Below are 19257 nucleotides of genomic sequence, written 5' to 3' on the forward strand. Positions count from 1 at the left end.
CCATGCAGAGCACAATTTTTCAGCTATACATGAACATACATATATTCATTGTCACATTTTTTTCACTGTGAGCTGCCACAAGAGCTTGTGTACATTTCCCCGTGCTGTACAATATAATCTTGCTTATTTATTCTGCATATGCCTGTCAGTATCTACAAATTTTGAACTCCCAGACTGTCCCTTCCCATCCCCCTCCCCCTTGGCAACCACAAGTTTGTATTCTCTGTCTATGAGTCTGTTTCTGTTTTGTATTTATGTTCTTTTTTTTTTTTAAATTCGACATAAGAGTGATGTCATATGGTATTTTTCTTTCTCTTTCTGGCTTACTTCACTTAGAATGACATTCTCCCAAAATGTCTTAATATTGCATCTAATTAGAAGAATGGTGGATGATCTGGGGTCCACCTTCAACCACATATTATGCTCCTGGGAAATAAATAAATCTTATGGGATTGTCAGCTAGAATCCAACTTAGATGTATGATTTGAAGCAGACCACTTAATTTATTGTTTTTATGTGTATAAAGTTAAGACTGTATCAATTGTAAACAATTATCCAAATCTAAAATCTATGCTCACTTCATTCCATGAAGTCGAGGATATCACAGACAGCAATGCCTCTTTCAAAGAAAAGCGGTAAATCTAAAATGCTGAAAATTGTATTATCACTTTTAATAATGTATTAAATCTTTCAGTGTAAAAATTGCCACACATAATACGAGAGAGAGCGTGTGTGTATCCTCCATGTATTTAAAAGCATGAGTCACTATGAATGGAATCATTCTATCAGTTTGCCACATCCTCCTCTAATTGCTCACTTTCGGTGGTGATCAAAGCAGACCTGGGACCAGGTGACGCAATGGACTGCAGCAGTAGCAAAGGAAGGGAGCTCCTTTAGTAACGACAGTCCTAGAAGGCAGTTCTGAGGTGATAGTTGTGTTGACATGTAAGTAACTGATGAGCAAGAAAAGTCATGGGAATGGTCATGTGAAAAGCCCTGTAGGTCAAAAGGACAGGAAGGCAAAAAGTCTTCATGTCTAAGGGAGAGAAGGGCAGACATAGAAACAGACCTGAAGTGGAAAGAGAAGCCAAGGAGAGAATACAGAGTCTTCTGGGCTGTGATAGGTCATCTAGAAGCCTCACTAAGGATGCTGAGATACCACTAGGTTAATAACATTATCTGATTTAAATACATACCGGACATACTCTGACTGCTATGTGGAGGATGGAGAGTAGGGGAAAGACTGAAGACATGGAGATCAACTATGAGACATTTTTCATTGTCTCAGTTGAGAGATGTTAGTAACCTCAGCAGTGGAAGAGACAGCTAAATTGGAGACTAAAGAATAGCATGAGAATAAATTTTAAAGTAAGCTGGGTTTGCTGGGGGTGTGTGTGTGGGAGCCGAGTGAGAGGACATTGGACTGTCCTTTATGATTGGATTACCGTATTCTGCTGATTCTTATTTTGTGTTTGGTTTTATTCCTTTGATAGCTATGTATGGCTCCCAGTGGTTCTTTCTCCCTCCCGGTGATGGGACCACTGATGGCAGGAACCCCCGCACACCAGGGAGCCTCCAGGACTGGGGTCTTCCTTCCTTCATGTGGGTAGTGTCCTTCCCCTCCAACCCCATGGCTGCTGTCATCTGCAGGGACTGGGATCTTCCAACTGACATCTCATCCTAGTCTGGCTCCCCCTCCCCCACGTACAGCCCAGCCCTAGCCCTAGCCTTAGTCCTAACACTAACCCCTAACCCTAACCCCTACCCCAAGTCCTAACCCTAACCCAGCCCCTAACCCTAACCCTAGCCTTAAGCAGAACCTCAAGCCAGAACGAGAACACAAACCCTAACCCTAAAACAAACCTTAACTTGACCCAACTGCTAACTCTAACCTTATGCTACTCCTGCTCCTCCTCCCCTCTAACCCTAACCCTTCTCCTCCTTCTCCCCTAACGCTAACCCCAACCCCTAACCCTAACCCCAAACCTATCCCTAAACTCTGGCTCTGGTCCTGACCCCTAACCTCTAAACCTAACCCTAACCCCTAAACCTAACCCTATCCCTACCCCTAGCCTTAACCCTAACGACTCCTCGTCCTCCCAAATCCTAACCTTAGCAATAAGCCTAACCCTAAAACCCTAACCCTAAAGCTACCCCTATCCCTAATCCCTAACCCCTCAGCCCTCACCTGAAATCCTAAGCCTAACCCCAAATCCCTTAACCTGATCCCGACCCCAACCCCAACACTAACATTAACCTTGAACACCAACCCCAACCACAACCCCAACACTAACCCAGAGCCTGCTCCTGCAGGAGGTCCAGGACTGGGTCCAGTTCCACCAGCCCTGCAGGGAGACCCTGTGCTTGCTTCTTGGTGTGAAGAGAGGGAGCCCCATCTTGGAGGTCCAGTTGGAAACTGGGCCTGGCCCGGGTCTGGGAGGCAGTAACGGGGAGAGGGAGGAGAGCAGGAGAAGAGGGGCCGAGGGGAATGGGGCCTAGGGAAGTGGGGCCGAGCGACGTGTACCCGGCCCGGCCCAGTGGTAGTCCTGGTTGAGTGCGGACCCGATTGCTGGTGGGGTGGTGGGGTGGTGGGGTGGGGGCATTGGGGATGGAGACCTGGCAGGGCGGGCAGGGCAGGCAGGGCGGGCAGGGCAGGCAGGGCGGGCAGGGCAGGTAGGGCGGGCCGGGGGGGCGGCTCCTTGCCCGGCCCCGCCCCTCCAGCCCGGTCCCGCCCTGCCCCACTGTCCAAGGGCGATACAGCAAGAGACCCCGCCCCAGCGTCCGCCTTGCGGGCGGGAGGAGGAGGGGCGCGCACGCGCAGACGCGCAGACCCCGGAAACGGCCCAGAGCTTGTAGAAGTTGGCGAGAGCCAGGTGCTCCCGAACCAGCTCCCGGAGGAGGAACGCGGCCTGGGGTCTGGGCCGCCGCGGGTCGTCGTCTTCGCTGCCGCCGCCAGGCAGGTAAGGGGGCGCTGGTGGGGGCGCGCAGGTCGGGGAGTCGGCGGGTGAGGCCTGGGCTGTGCCGTTGGGGAGGCGCACAGGGAGGGGTGCGTGGTGAGGACCCGGCCGCGCTTCGCGTTAGGGCCCTGAAGCGGTTCCGGGCTCACCGCCCTGGTTCGTAGTGTACCCCGCCTCCCCACATTAGTAGCCCCTGAACGGCGCGTCTCCGCTGCCACTTATGCCGGGGTTTGCAGAAGCAGGTGCAGCTCCGGAAGGTGGGAGGGCTCCTGACGGCCCCGGAGCACCTGCGACCGGCTCTCAGACCGTGGCCTGCTCCCAGGGGGCGGGTGCGGTGCGGTCTCGGGGCCGCGGCGGCTGCGGCCGCGGGGGGATGGGGGCTGCCCGGTGCGAGCCCCTGGATGTGTGCCCTAGTCCCGCGCGGCCTGGACCCCGCCGGTCTTGCTTCCCCATGTTCATGGGGTGCACGTGTCGCAGGCAGCCTTCTCCTGGGAGGCGGGCGCGGTGCTGTCAAGTGGCGGGGTGGGTGGGGTGTTGGGGGGCGAGGCCACTGAGACTCCCCCCCCCCCAAGGGCGCGAGGTAACCGTTACCTGAAGTCACTATTGTTTTACTTTCCCAGGGGCTCCTGCGAAAGGATGAGGGGCGAGTTCCCATCCCGATCTCGGAAAAGCTCCCAAAACGGCAGCAGCGTGGCCACCCTGCCGCTGCCTCCGGCGGTCCACGAACCATTCAAACCGCCCGCGCCAAGAGGTACCCGACGATCGCGATTGGCTAAGCCGGACCAGCGCCCCTGGGCGGGGCCGGCCCCCACGCGGCGGTCACGGGTCCCGCCCCCACGCAGCGGCCGTTCGCCCCGCCCCACTGGTGCGCATGCGCGCAGTCCCCACAGGAAAGAGTCTGCGCACACCCCCGGCCGGCCTTCGTCTCGCGCCGCGGCTCCGTCCCCTGTCCTCGGAGGCTTGTCGGCTCGGCGAGACAGCAAGAGCTGCGGCCGGCAGGGGGCTGTGCGGACCCAAGGCGGCTGCGGTGGCGCTGGCCTGTGGAAAATGCCAGCAGGCGGCGCTTCGTTTCGTTGCTCCCCGCACCCCCAGCCCGGAACCCCGTGCGACCGCCAGGGAACAGCCCGCCCACGCAGGGAGTACCGCAGTGAGACGCTTCGGCGGGAACGAGGCCGACGGCCGGCTGTGCCGGTTGCGTCCCTGAGGTGAGTACGGCGGCGGCGGCAGGTCGCGGGGCGCGGGGCGCTGGAAGGAGGGGGATGCGGCGGCTGCCGCCCCGGGTCCGCGCGGGGGGAGGGAGGCCCCGCGGGCCTCCGCGGGGCGGGGAGTGCGGGCGCCGGCACTCTGGGCGCCAGGGGCCATGGCTGTGAGCGCAGTTGAGCACCTCGGAGCCCTGGTTTCTCCCCACCCTGAGCACCCTGGAGCCCTTGTCGCTCCTCACCCTGGACACCCGGGAGCCCTTGTCGCTCCCCACCCTGAGCACCCCGGAGCCCTTTTCGCTCCCCACCTGGGTACCCAGGAGCCCTTGTCACTCCCCACGCTGGGCACACCTGAGCCCTTGTCGCTTCCCACCTGGGCACCCCGGAGCCATTGTCGCTACCCACCTGGGTACCCAGGAGCCCTTGTCACTCCCCAACCTGGGTACCCCTCAGCCCTTGTCGCTTCCCACCTGGGCACCTCGGAGCCCTTGTGGCTCCCCACCCTGGGCACACCTGAGCCCTTATCGCTCTCCAACCTGGGCACCAGGATTCCATTTTCGCTCCCCACCCTGTGCACCCCGGAGCCCTTGTCGCTCCCCACCGTGGGCACCCCGGAGCCCGTGACGCTCCCCACCATGGGCACCCAGGAGGCCTTGCCGCTCCCCACCCTGGGAACCCCGGAGGCCTTGCCTCTCCCTACCTTGGGCACTCCCGAGCCCTTGTCGCTCCCCACACTGGGCACCCCGGGGCCCTTGTCTTTCCGCACCCTTCCCGCGGCCCCAAAATTGTGCCCCCGCTGCTTGGGCGCTCTGAGGATGGGCGCGGAAGCCTCAGTGGGGCTTAGCCCGCCACTGAGCCTGCCCCGCACCTGGACTCTTGAAGTCGCTCGCACCCTGTGGGGCCAGAAGGGGCTGGTGCCCTTGCCTCCCGCCGCCCCACCCCACTGATCTGACTCCTGTATGATTTGGAAAAACTCCCATTCTCACAAGGTAGGTTCTTTTTCCATTTTAGGAAATTATAACTCTCCTTTGACAATTTTGTTTTCTAGCAGTTACTTTGATGTGACATAGGCATGATTTGATTGTTTGGAAAGGCTAAGCCAACCAAATTTATAGTGACATTTAGGTCCAAGGCCGAAAAAATCAGTTTCTTCCTAGCACCGATTATGCTGTGCGCGTGAAAAGCATAAAAGTAGCAAAGAGAGGCACCCTTCATTACAGATCTTTAGGTTGCTTAGTGGCTCCTTTGGCTAGCATAGGAGTTACAGAGAAATAGGAAAGACATCGCCTAATGTGTTTTGAAAGGTGGGTTTTTGTACAAGTGTTTACTCTGCCCTTCAAATTATTTCAGGATCCTTTTATGGAATATAAAATTGAGTGTGTAAATATGTATATTTGTGTATAACATATATTGTGTAGCATATACCTATGTATACGTCGAATAGAACATATATATATTCCATTCAATATATTATGGTAGTAAATAACGATGGGGAGAATTAGTTTTCTCAACAAAAATAGACTATGAGTAGCTTTGTTTCTGGAATAAGTGAAATAAGCTTTTCATCCTCAGTATCTTTGCTTTGAAAATGGGTGTGACTTCTGCTCGTTCCCAGCTCCGGTGTTCCTTCTACCCCTCTCTGTCTCTCAGCACCTGTCTTATCTCTCTCTCTCTGTTGCTCTCTCCGTCTGCCTCTCTGTGTTTCAGTCTCTCTGTGTCTTTTCCGGGATACATGTGCATGTATATTTACGTGCGTATCTGTGTATTTACGTGTTTGTATTGTTAGGGCCCATGGTAGGTCACTTCTCAAAATGGCTTGATGACATCCTGATTCTTTTCATGTTGCTGAAGTAAAAACTTCTTTGCAAGTTGTGCGAGCACATTGGTGGGGTCAGCTGTAAGGATCGGCACTGCCGGGGAAGGGCTGCTGAGCCTATGGCCCTGTGATGCATCCTGCACACTGTTTCCCTGGAGAGGTGTGTCTGTTCTCTCGTTCCTCCGGGGGATCTGCTGGGGCCTCTGCCTCCTCACGTTGTCACCACGGCTGACTGAAACCAGGGTAAAGACCTGCCAGCGTCATGGTGACCAGTGCTGTCTCCACAGTGTGTCCGTCTGCCTGTGTCCTCCCCCGAGACGTTGAGCTCCTCTAACGCACACTGGCCACCTGCTGTGCCTCTCCTTGGAACTCCCCGTTTGTGTTGTGTTTGTTTAGAGCACTGGGTTTCGAGAGGTTTTTGGACCCCGGGGATGTGTAGCCTTTCTCCAAGCTTGGGACCTCGCGGGTCGTGGAGTCTCTTTCCGGGTATATTTCTGGGCTTTTGCTGGTTTCTTGGTTTGTGTGCTTTTGTTTTTGCCCCAGGAAGAGCTAAGCATCTCCCTTCTATCTTGTGGCTGTGGCGTCCCAGGGGGAAGAGCAACGCCTCCCCCGAGATTATGCAGAGAGTTAACGAAAGGGCTTCATTTTGCACATGACATCTTTAGCCCACCTGGATTTCCCTTTCCAATAATCAAAATGCGATTTCAAGTGAAAACAAAAGAAAACATCACCAGCCCCCACATAAGCCACGTGGGCAGGCACGCAAAGCCAGCTTTCCTGTGGCTTCATTGACAGGGAACACCCAGGAGAGGTAAAGACACCCAGAGGGGAAGAGGACTCGGGGCTGTCAGGGGCTGGGGGGTGAGGGCGTGGGGGGCAGTGCGTACTGTGGATCCAAGTTTTTACTTTGAAGAAAGGAATGGTGTGAGCCTGCATGGCAGTGATGCTCGCACGGCATCGTGAAGGCACCTAGTGCTCCTGAACTGCAGAATTTCAGAGGGACAAAGTCTATATTTTATTAAAAGAAACTTAAAAAGGCAAAATAAAGGATGCCATAACCGATATGAAAGAAACAGAGGCAAGTGAAGGAAAACCAAACACAAATCACTTCAGGGGAATGGAAGTCAAGGTCGGGTGCGGGAGGGGATGCACGGTGGGATTTTGAAGAAGAAGGTGCGGGTGGGCACAGAGGGGGCTCAGCCCCAGGGGCTGCTGACGCCTGAACTGGCTGTCCGTGGCCCAGCTGTCCAGCTGCAGGTGCAGCATCTTCAGGACCTTTGGAAGCAGCGGGAGCTGCGGGACCTTGAGGAGCAGCAGGAGCTGCGGGACCTTGAGGAATAGCAGGAGCTGCAGGATCGTCAGGAGCAGTGGGAGCTGCTGGAGCGGAAGGAGCTGCAGGAGCTGCAGGATCTTCAGGAGCAGCGTTAGCTGTTGGAGCTGCAGGAGCAGCAGGAGGGAGCTCGGGGTCTCCTGCTGGATCCTGATGGTCCTGGTTTTGGTCTGTGGCATCTTCCCCTGCCCGCGCCTGCTCTGGATCTGTGACTGTTGGAAGTGGAGAGAGCTTTGAGTCTCGTGGATGCGCTCGCTCGTGCTTTGAGAGAGGAAAACTTGAGCCACGTGCCTCCCTTTCCGTGGGCCTCTTCAAGGGCGGACATCTTCCCAGAGCTTTGCGGACAGCTCCCACCCAGCAAGTGCCCACAGGATGTGTTTTGTGACTGAACTCTTGTAGGCAGGTGGTCTGAGAGCAATGTTTGCTCTGGTGCCAGCAGCAGCCTCTGGGGACTCCTCCCTGTGTGGCCCAGCCCTCGGCCCTCCCTCAGCTGCACACGTTCACCAGCCCCGCCCTTCTCACCTTGGGGCTGTGCCTCGGTGGGCTCCTGGTCCTCCACCTGACTCGCAGGGAGCTGCTCCAGGTCAGAGCCGGGTCTGCTGAGCTGCCTGTCAGCCGCGGGCAGGACCCAGGCGTGCCGCCTGGGCGGTTTCTGGGGAGGAGGCCGTCGTGGTGGCGGGGACCCCTCCGTGTGCAGACTCACCCTGAGCTGGTGCTGGCCCTGAGAAGCGTGCAGCGGCCCCTCGCTCGGGGAGGCGGCGTGGGTGTCCTGATCCAGCGGCTCCTGCAGTGTCCGGCTCTGCAATGACAGTGAGCGGCAGCGGGCCCGGCCCGGAGGTCTCAGAGCCCGGCCCGGAGGTCTCAGAGCCCTGCCCGGCCAGGACCACTCCCGCTTCTGCCCGCTCGACCCTCTGCTGCCCGATCAGACTGGGACCTTGGTCAGCTGAGACGGCCACCCGGGAGGGAAGAGACACAGCCAGAGGGCACGGGCTTGGACTCGTGCGGCAGGTCCCTGCCCGGCTGGCCACAGCCCAGCCCGTCAGCTGGCACCTGGGGTGTGGACGTGACAGGCCCCCCAGGTCTCTGACCTGCTCGTGCTTGAGGCAGGCCCCCCCCACCCCAGCCCAACGTGACTGCCCACCTCCACCAGCAAAGGGAAAGGGATGTGGGGCTATACCCGGGTGGGGTCTGAGTGGTGGCCTGGGCTGGTCGGGCCTGCCCCGGGCCTCCCTCGGTTACCTTTGGGTCCCTGTGGCCAAAAGGCCAGAGGCGCCTGGGGTGAGAGCTGAGCCAGCGCCGGCACCGCTGGCCCAGCCCCTGGCTGCGGGCCTTCCGGGCACCGCGGCCTCGGGGTGTTGGGACGCAGCAGAACATGGGTGACTGAGTTGAGCTGAGTTCACCAAGCGGGTGAGCCGAGTAGGGGCTTCTCGACAGAGTGGGTGCCCGGTGACCTCGGGTCTAAGTTCTGTTGGGTTCGGTTGCCAGGGAAGTGAGGTCACTTCCTGGGATCCCCTTCCCCAAGCTTCCTCCTTCCGTAGAGCTCCCCAGGGGCCTCTCTGGGCTGCTGACTGCTCACCTCCCAGCCCATGCCGTGTCCGCACACAGTGACGCCAACTCGGCCCCCCTGCCCAGGACCCTGCGGAGGCCTGGATGCAGCCAGGGCGCCAGCTCTGAGGACGCAGCTGGGTTCGGACCCGGCCCGCCGTCGTCCGCAGTGCTGTCACCCTGGACGAGCTGCCTGCCTCTCAGGGTCTCCCCAGTCCCCCGTCGGCACAGTGGGGATCATCCTGGCCCCTCCTTCCCGGGGAAGCCATCGTGTCTCCAGAGGCACAAACACCTGCCTCACCTGTCAGTCCCGCGGGCTGGCATCACAGGGAGCTCGCGCGCAGACTCAGCAAAGGGAGGGCCCCAGAGAGGGCTGGCGGAGCGCAGAGCACACCCCACACAGCCTGGGTGGGGTCTGCCCTGGGGTCCGGAGAAAGTCACTCCCCTTGCCACCTGCTTCCCAGCTCCCTGTCGGGGCGGGGGGTGGGGAGAAACTGAACATAACTGTGACTTCGTTCTCGCTGGCATACCACCTCCTGGGTCACTGTGTCATGTTTAGATTCAGGCCCAGTGTCTCATCTCGGCCCCTCGGGTGGGCTGCCCCACAATGCTCTCTGCTTTTATGCCTTCTGGTCACGTTTCCTCGTGTGAGCCCCCACCACACCCTCCCCTGCAGGGTGGATGGACATTGGGACCTGGTTGTGACATGCAGAGTGACGTGTGAAAATGGGCGTGACTTCCGCTCGTTCCCAGCTCCGCTGTTCCTTCTCCCCCTCTGTGTCTCTCAGCGCCTGTCTTGTCTCTCTCTCTCTCTGTTTCTCTCTCCCTCTGCCTGTCTGTGTGTCAGTCTCTCTGTCCCTTTTCCTGGATGCATGTGCGTGTACATTTACGTGCGTACCTGTGTATTTCTGGGTTTGTAATGTTAGGGCCCGGGGCAGGTCACTTCTGAAAATGCCTTGATGACATACTGATTGTTTCCATGTTGCTGAAGTAAAACCTTCTTTGCAAGTTGTGCGAGCACTTTGGTGGGGTCAGCTGTAAGGATCGGCACTGCCGGGGAAGGGCTGCTGCGCCTGTGGCCCTTTGATGCGTCCTGCACACTGTTTCCCTGGAGAGGTGTGTCTGTTCTCTCATCCATCCGGGGGATCTGCTGGGGCCTCTGCCTCCTCACGTTGTCACCAGGGCTGGCTGTCACCAGGCTAAAGCCCTGCCAGCGTCATGGTGACCAGTGCTGTCTCCACAGTGTATCCGTCTGCCTGTGTCCTCCCCCGAGAGGTCGAGCACGTCTAACGCACACTGGCCACCTGCTGTGCCTCTCCTTGGATCTGCGTGTGTGTTTTGTTTGTTTAGAGCGCTGGGTTTCGAGAGGTTTTTGGACCCCGGGGATGTGTAGCCTTTCTCCAAGCTTGGGACCTCGCGGGTCGTGGAGTCTCTTTCCGGGTATATTTCTGGGCTTTTGCTGGTTTCTTGGTTTGTGGGGCTTTTGTTTTTGCCCCAGGAAGAGCTAAGCATCTCCCTTCTGTCTTGTGGCTGTGGCGTCCCAGGGGGAAGAGCAGCGCCTCCCCCGAGGTTATGCAGAGAGTTACCGAAAGGGCTTCATTTTGCACATGACATCTTTAGCCCACCTGGATTTCCCTTTCCAATAATCAAAATGCGATTTCAAGTGAAAACAAAAGAAAACATCACCAGCCCCCGCTTAAGCCACGTGGGCAGGCACGCAAAGCCAGCTTTCCTGTGGCTTCATTGACAGGGAACACCCAGGAGAGGTAAAGACACCCAGAGGGGAAGAGGACTCGGGGCTGTCAGGGGCTGGGGGGTGAGGGCGTGGGGGGCAGTGCGTGCTGTGGATCCAAGTTTTTACTTTGAAGAAAGGAATGGTGTGAGCCTGCAATGCAGTGATGCTCGCACGGCATCGTGAAGGCACCTAGTGCTCCTGAACTCCAGAATTTCAGAGGGACAAAGTCTATATTTTATTAAAAGAAACTTAAAAAGGCAAGATAAAGGATGCCATAACCGATATGAAAGAAACAGAGGCAAGTGAAGAAAAACCAAACACAAATCACTTCAGGGGAATGGAAGTCAAGGTCGGGTGCCGGAGGGGATTCACGGTGGGATTTTGCAGAAGAAGGTGCGGGTGGGCGCAGAGGGGGCTCAGCCCCCGGGGCTGCTGACGCCTGAACTGGCTGTCCGTGGCCCAGCGGTCCAGCTGCAGGTGCAGCATCTTCAGGACCTTTGGAAGCAGCGGGAGCTGCGGGACCTTGAGGAGCAGCAGGAGCTGCGGGACCTTGAGGAATAGCAGGAGCTGCAGGATCTTCAGGAGCAGTGGGAGCTGCTGGAGCGGAAGGAGCTGCAGGAGCTGCAGGATCTTCAGGAGCAGCGTTAGCTGCTGGAGCTGCAGAAGCTGCAGGAGCAGCAGGAGGGAGCTCGGGGTCTCATGTTGGATCCTGATGGTCCTGGTTTTGGTCTGTGGCATCTTCCCCTGCCCGCGCCTGCTCTGGATCTGTGACTGTTGGAAGTGGAGAGAGCTTTGAGTCTCGTGGATGCGCTCGCTCGTGCTTTGAGAGAGGAAAACTTGAGCCACGTGCCTCCCTTTCCGTGGGCCTCTTCAAGGGCGGACATCTTCCCAGAGCTTTGCGGACAGCTCCCACCCAGCAAGTGCCCACAGGATGTGTTTTGTGACTGAACTCTTGTAGGCAGGTGGTCTGAGAGCAACGTTTGCTCTGGTGCCAGCAGCAGCCTCTGGGGACGCCTCCCTGTGTGGCCCAGCCCTCGGCCCTCCCTCAGCTGCACACGTTCACCAGCCCCGCCCTTCTCACCTTGGGGCTGTGCCTCGGTGGGCTTCTGGTCCTCCTCCTGACTTGCAGGGAGCTGCTCCAGGTCAGAGCCGGGTCTGCTGAGCTGCCTGTCAGCCGCGGGCAGGACCCTGGCGTGCCGCCTGGGCGGTTTCTGGGGAGGAGGCCGTCGTGGTGGCGGGGACCCCTCCGTGTGCAGACTCACCCGGAGCTGGTGCTGGCCCTGAGAAGCGTGCAGCGGCCCCTCGCTCGGGGAGGCGGCGTGGGTGTCCTGATCCAGCGGCTCCTGCAGTGTCCGGCTCTGCAATGACAGTGAGCGGCAGCGGGCCCGGCCCGGAGGTCTCAGAGCCCGGCCCGGAGGTCTCAGAGCCCTGCCCGGCCAGGACCACTCCCGCTTCTGCCCGCTCGACCCTCTGCTGCCCGATCAGACTGGGACCTTGGTCAGCTGAGACGGCCACCCGGGAGGGAAGAGTCACAGCCAGAGGGCACGGGCTTGGACTCGTGCGGCAGGTCCCTGCCCGGCTGGCCACAGCCCAGCATGCCAGCTGGGACCCAGGGTGCGGACGTGACAGGCCCCCCAGGCCTCTGACCTGCTCGTGCTTGAGGCAGGCCCCCCGCATCCCAGCCCAACGTGACTGCCCACCTCCACCAGCAAAGGGAAAGGGATGTGGGGCTATACCCGGGTGGGGTCTGAGTGGTGGCCTGGGCTGGTCGGGCCTGCCCCGGGCCTCCCTCGGTTACCTTTGGGTCCCTGTGGCCAAAAGGCCAGAGGCGCCTGGGGTGAGAGCTGAGCCAGCGCCGGCACCGCTGGCCCAGCCCCTGGCTGCGGGCCTTCCGGGCACCGCGGCCTCGGGGTGTTGGGACGCAGCAGAACATGGGTGACTGAGTTGAGCTGAGTTCACCAAGCGGGTGAGCCGAGTAGGGGCTTCTCGACAGAGTGGGTGCCCGGTGACCTCGGGTCTAAGTTCTGTTGGGTTCGGTTGCCAGGGAAGTGAGGTCACTTCCTGGGATCCCCTTCCCCAAGCTTCCTCCTTCCGTAGAGCTCCCCAGGGGCCTCTCTGGGCTGCTGACTGCTCACCTCCCAGCCCATGCCGTGTCCGTGTCCGCACACAGTGACGCCAACTCGGCCCCCCTGCCCAGGACCCTGCGGAGGCCTGGATGCAGCCAGGGCGCCAGCTCTGAGGACGCAGCTGGGTTCGGACCCGGCCCGCCGTCGTCCGCAGTGCTGTCACCCTGGACGAGCTGCCTGCCTCTCAGGGTCTCCCCAGTCCCCCGTCGGCACAGTGGGGATCATCCTGGCCCCTCCTTCCCGGGGAAGCCATCGTGTCTCCAGAGGCACAAACACCTGCCTCACCTGTCAGTCCCGCGGGCTGGCATCACAGGGAGCTCGCGCGCAGACTCAGCAAAGGGAGGGCCCCAGAGAGGGCTGGCGGAGCGCAGAGCACACCCCACACAGCCTGGGTGGGGTCTGCCCTGGGGTCCGGAGAAAGTCACTCCCCTTGCCACCTGCTTCCCAGCTCCCTGTCGGGGCGGGGGGTGGGGAGAAACTGAACATAACTGTGACTTCGTTCTCGCTGGCATACCACCTCCTGGGTCACTGTGTCATGTTTAGATTCAGGCCCAGTGTCTCATCTCGGCCCCTCGGGTGGGCTGCCCCACAATGCTCTCTGCTTTTATGCCTTCTGGTCACGTTTCCTCGTGTGAGCCCCCACCACACCCTCCCCTGCAGGGTGGATGGACATTGGGACCTGGTTGTGACATGCAGAGTGACGTGTGAAAATGGGCGTGACTTCCGCTCGTTCCCAGCTCCGCTGTTCCTTCTCCCCCTCTGTGTCTCTCAGCGCCTGTCTTGTCTCTCTCTCTCTCTGTTTCTCTCTCCCTCTGCCTGTCTGTGTGTCAGTCTCTCTGTCCCTTTTCCTGGATGCATGTGCGTGTACATTTACGTGCGTACCTGTGTATTTCTGGGTTTGTAATGTTAGGGCCCGGGGCAGGTCACTTCTGAAAATGCCTTGATGACATACTGATTGTTTTCATGTTGCTGAAGTAAAACCTTCTTTGCAAGTTGTGCGAGCACTTTGGTGGGGTCAGCTGTAAGGATCGGCACTGCCGGGGAAGGGCTGCTGCGCCTGTGGCCCTTTGATGCGTCCTGCACACTGTTTCCCTGGAGAGGTGTGTCTGTTCTCTCATCCATCCGGGGGATCTGCTGGGGCCTCTGCCTCCTCACGTTGTCACCAGGGCTGGCTGTCACCAGGCTAAAGCCCTGCCAGCGTCATGGTGACCAGTGCTGTCTCCACAGTGTATCCGTCTGCCTGTGTCCTCCCCCGAGAGGTCGAGCACGTCTAACGCACACTGGCCACCTGCTGTGCCTCTCCTTGGATCTGCGTGTGTGTTTTGTTTGTTTAGAGCGCTGGGTTTCGAGAGGTTTTTGGACCCCGGGGATGTGTAGCCTTTCTCCAAGCTTGGGACCTCGCGGGTCATGGAGTCTCTTTCCGGGTATATTTCTGGGCTTTTGCTGGTTTCTTGGTTTGTGGGGCTTTTGTTTTTGCCCCAGGAAGAGCTAAGCATCTCCCTTCTGTCTTGTGGCTGTGGCGTCCCAGGGGGAAGAGCAGCGCCTCCCCCGAGGTTATGCAGAGAGTTACCGAAAGGGCTTCATTTTGCACATGACATCTTTAGCCCACCTGGATTTCCCTTTCCAATAATCAAAATGCGATTTCAAGTGAAAACAAAAGAAAACATCACCAGCCCCCGCTTAAGCCACGTGGGCAGGCACGCAAAGCCAGCTTTCCTGTGGCTTCATTGACAGGGAACACCCAGGAGAGGTAAAGACACCCAGAGGGGAAGAGGACTCGGGGCTGTCAGGGGCTGGGGGTTGAGGGCGTGGGGGGCAGTGCGTGCTGTGGATCCAAGTTTTTACTTTGAAGAAAGGAATGGTGCGAGCCTGCAATGCAGTGATGCTCGCACGGCACCGTGAAGGCACCTACTGCTCCTGAATTGCACAATTTCAGAGGGACAAAGTCTATGTTTTATTAAAAGAAACTTAAAAAGGCAAGATAAAGGATGCCATAACCGATATGAAAGAAACAGAGGCAAGTGAAGAAAAACCAAACACAAATCACTTCAGGGGAATGGAAGTCAAGGTCGGGTGCGGGAGGGGATTCACGGTGGGATTTTGAAGAAGAAGGTGCGGGTGGGCGCAGAGGGGGCTCAGGCCCAGGGGCTGCTGATGCCTGAACTGGCTGTCCGTGGCCCAGCGGTCCAGCTGCAGGTGCAGCATCTTCAGGACCTTTGGAAGCAGCGGGAGCTGCGGGACCTTGAGGAGCAGCAGGAGCTGCGGGACCTTGAGGAATAGCAGGAGCTGCAGGATCGTCAGGAACAGTGGGAGCTGCTGGAGCGGAAGGAGCTGCAGGGGCTGCAGGATCTTCAGGAGCAGCGTTAGCTGCCGGAGCTGCAGAAGCTGCAGGAGCAGCAGGAGGGAGCTCGGGGTCTCCTGCTGGATCCTGATGGTCCTGGTTTTGGTCTGTGGCATCTTCCCCTGCCCGCGCCTGCTCTGGATCTGTGACTGTTGGAAGTGGAGAGAGCTTTGAGTCTCATGGATGCGCTCGCTCGTGCTTTGAGAGAGGAAAACTTGAGCCACGTGCCTCCCTTTCCGTGGGCCTCTTCAAGGGCGGACATCTTCCCAGAGCTTTGCGGACAGCTCCCACCCAGCAAGTGCCCACAGGATGTGTTTTGTGACTGAACTCTTGTAGGCAGGTGGTCTGAGAGCAACGTTTGCTCTGGTGCCAGCAGCAGCCTCTGGGGACGCCTCCCTGTGTGGCCCAGCCCTCGGCCCTCCCTCAGCTGCACACGTTCACCAGCCCCGCCCTTCTCACCTTGGGGCTGTGCCTCGGTGGGCTTCTGGTCCTCCTCCTGACTTGCAGGGAGCTGCTCCAGGTCAGAGCCGGGTCTGCTGAGCTGCCTGTCAGCCGCGGGCAGGACCCTGGCGTGCCGCCTGGGCGGTTTCTGGGGAGGAGGCCGTCGTGGTGGCGGGGACCCCTCCGTGTGCAGACTCACCCTGAGCTGGTGCTGGCCCTGAGAAGCGTGCAGCGGCCCCTCGCTCGGGGAGGCGGCGTGGGTGTCCTGATCCAGCGGCTCCTGCAGTGTCCGGCTCTGCAATGACAGTGAGCGGCAGCGGGCCCGGCCCGGAGGTCTCAGAGCCCGGCCCGGAGGTCTCAGAGCCCTGCCCGGCCAGGACCACTCCCGCTTCTGCCCGCTCGACCCTCTGCTGCCCGATCAGACTGGGACCTTGGTCAGCTGAGACGGCCACCCGGGAGGGAAGAGTCACAGCCAGAGGGCACGGGCTTGGACTCGTGCGGCAGGTCCCTGCCCGGCTGGCCACAGCCCAGCATGCCAGCTGGGACCCAGGGTGCGGACGTGACAGGCCCCCCAGGCCTCTGACCTGCTCGTGCTTGAGGCAGGCCCCCCGCATCCCAGCCCAACGTGACTGCCCACCTCCACCAGCAAAGGGAAAGGGATGTGGGGCTATACCCGGGTGGGGTCTGAGTGGTGGCCTGGGCTGGTCGGGCCTGCCCCGGGCCTCCCTCGGTTACCTTTGGGTCCCTGTGGCCAAAAGGCCAGAGGCGCCTGGGGTGAGAGCTGAGCCAGCGCCGGCACCGCTGGCCCAGCCCCTGGCTGCGGGCCTTCCGGGCACCGCGGCCTCGGGGTGTTGGGACGCAGCAGAACATGGGTGACTGAGTTGAGCTGAGTTCACCAAGCGGGTGAGCCGAGTAGGGGCTTCTCGACAGAGTGGGTGCCCGGTGACCTCGGGTCTAAGTTCTGTTGGGTTCGGTTGCCAGGGAAGTGAGGTCACTTCCTGGGATCCCCTTCCCCAAGCTTCCTCCTTCCGTAGAGCTCCCCAGGGGCCTCTCTGGGCTGCTGACTGCTCACCTCCCAGCCCATGCCGTGTCCGTGTCCGCACACAGTGACGCCAACTCGGCCCCCCTGCCCAGGACCCTGCGGAGGCCTGGATGCAGCCAGGGCGCCAGCTCTGAGGACGCAGCTGGGTTCGGACCCGGCCCGCCGTCGTCCGCAGTGCTGTCACCCTGGACGAGCTGCCTGCCTCTCAGGGTCTCCCCAGTCCCCCGTCGGCACAGTGGGGATCATCCTGGCCCCTCCTTCCCGGGGAAGCCATCGTGTCTCCAGAGGCACAAACACCTGCCTCACCTGTCAGTCCCGCGGGCTGGCATCACAGGGAGCTCGCGCGCAGACTCAGCAAAGGGAGGGCCCCAGAGAGGGCTGGCGGAGCGCAGAGCACACCCCACACAGCCTGGGTGGGGTCTGCCCTGGGGTCCGGAGAAAGTCACTCCCCTTGCCACCTGCTTCCCAGCTCCCTGTCGGGGCGGGGGGTGGGGAGAAACTGAACATAACTGTGACTTCGTTCTCGCTGGCATACCACCTCCTGGGTCACTGTGTCATGTTTAGATTCAGGCCCAGTGTCTCATCTCGGCCCCTCGGGTGGGCTGCCCCACAATGCTCTCTGCTTTTATGCCTTCTGGTCACGTTTCCTCGTGTGAGCCCCCACCACACCCTCCCCTGCAGGGTGGATGGACATTGGGACCTGGTTGTGACATGCAGAGTGACGTGTGAAAATGGGCGTGACTTCCGCTCGTTCCCAGCTCCGCTGTTCCTTCTCCCCCTCTGTGTCTCTCAGCGCCTGTCTTGTCTCTCTCTCTCTCTGTTTCTCTCTCCCTCTGCCTGTCTGTGTGTCAGTCTCTCTGTCCCTTTTCCTGGATGCATGTGCGTGTACATTTACGTGCGTACCTGTGTATTTCTGGGTTTGTAATGTTAGGGCCCGGGGCAGGTCACTTCTGAAAATGCCTTGATGACATACTGATTGTTTCCATGTTGCTGAAGTAAAACCTTCTTTGCAAGTTGTGCGAGCACTTTGGTGGGGTCAGCTGTAAGGATCGGCACTGCCGGGGAAGGGCTGCTGCGCCTGTGGCCCTTTGATGCGTCCTGCACACTGTTTCCCTGGAGAGGTGTGTCTGTTCTCTCATCCATCCGGGGGATCTGCTGGGGCCTCTGCCTCCTCACGTTGTCACCAGGGCTGGCTGTCACCAGGCTAAAGCCCTGCCAGCGTCATGGTGACCAGTGCTGTCTCCACAGTGTATCCGTCTGCCTGTGTCCTCCCCCGAGAGGTCGAGCACGTCTAACGCACACTGGCCACCTGCTGTGCCTCTCCTTGGATCTGCGTGTGTGTTTTGTTTGTTTAGAGCGCTGGGTTTCGAGAGGTTTTTGGACCCCGGGGATGTGTAGCCTTTCTCCAAGCTTGGGACCTCGCGGGTCGTGGAGTCTCTTTCCGGGTATATTTCTGGGCTTTTGCTGGTTTCTTGGTTTGTGGGGCTTTTGTTTTTGCCCCAGGAAGAGCTAAGCATCTCCCTTCTGTCTTGTGGCTGTGGCATCCCAGGGGGAAGAGCAGCGCCTCCCCCGAGGTTATGCAGAGAGTTACCGAAAGGGCTTCATTTTGCACATGACATCTTTAGCCCACCTGGATTTCCCTTTCCAATAATCACAATGCGATTTCAAGTGAAAACAAAAGAAAACATCACCAGCCCCCGCTTAAGCCACGTGGGCAGGCACGCAAAGCCAGCTTTCCTGTGGCTTCATTGACAGGGAACACCCAGGAGAGGTAAAGACACCCAGAGGGGAAGAGGACTCGGGGCTGTCAGGGGCTGGGGGGTGAGGGCGTGGGGGGCAGTGCGTGCTGTGGATCCAAGTTTTTACTTTGAAGAAAGGAATGGTGTGAGCCTGCAATGCAGTGATGCTCGCACGGCATCGTGAAGGCACCTAGTGCTCCTGAATTGCACAATTTCAGAGGGACAAAGTCTATGTTTTATTAAAAGAAACTTAAAAAGGCAAGATAAAGGATGCCATAACCGATATGAAGGAAACAGAGGCAAGTGAAGAAAAACCAAACACAAATCACTTCAGGGGAATGGAAGTCAAGGTCGGGTGCGGGAGGGGATTCACGGTGGGATTTTGAAGAAGAAGGTGCGGGTGGGCGCAGAGGGGGCTCAGGCCCAGGGGCTGCTGATGCCTGAACTGGCTGTCCGTGGCCCAGCGGTCCAGCTGCAGGTGCAGCATCTTCAGGACCTTTGGAAGCAGCGGGAGCTGCGGGACCTTGAGGAGCAGCAGGAGCTGCGGGACCTTGAGGAATAGCAGGAGCTGCAGGATCGTCAGGAACAGTGGGAGCTGCTGGAGCGGAAGGAGCTGCAGGGGCTGCAGGATCTTCAGGAGCAGCGTTAGCTGCCGGAGCTGCAGAAGCTGCAGGAGCAGCAGGAGGGAGCTCGGGGTCTCCTGCTGGATCCTGATGGTCCTGGTTTTGGTCTGTGGCATCTTCCCCTGCCCGCGCCTGCTCTGGATCTGTGACTGTTGGAAGTGGAGAGAGCTTTGAGTCTCGTGGATGCGCTCGCTCGTGCTTTGAGAGAGGAAAACTTGAGCCACGTGCCTCCCTTTCCGTGGGCCTCTTCAAGGGCGGACATCTTCCCAGAGCTTTGCGGACAGCTCCCACCCAGCAAGTGCCCACAGGATGTGTTTTGTGACTGAACTCTTGTAGGCAGGTGGTCTGAGAGCAACGTTTGCT

At 59.1% G+C, this 19257-nt stretch overlaps 1 protein-coding gene across 2 annotated transcripts in view; it reads left to right on the top strand.

Annotated features, from left to right (window-relative positions):
* Nucleotides 1–5075: 5075 nt before the first annotated feature.
* Nucleotides 5076–19257, top strand: part of LOC140697482 (endonuclease/exonuclease/phosphatase family domain-containing protein 1-like) — a 53762-nt gene continuing 39580 nt past the window's right edge. For both annotated transcript variants that reach the window (XR_012074625.1, XM_072965322.1), the window contains exon 1: nt 5076–5145. Coding sequence is in view for 1 of the 2 variants with exons in the window: in XM_072965322.1 (XP_072821423.1) it covers nt 5116–5145 (30 nt within the window). In the remaining variant the exon portion in view is untranslated. The remainder of the gene's footprint in view (nt 5146–19257) is intronic.

This window comes from Vicugna pacos, chromosome 7, assembly GCF_048564905.1.
Source record: "Vicugna pacos chromosome 7, VicPac4, whole genome shotgun sequence".
NCBI lineage: Eukaryota > Metazoa > Chordata > Mammalia > Artiodactyla > Camelidae > Vicugna > Vicugna pacos.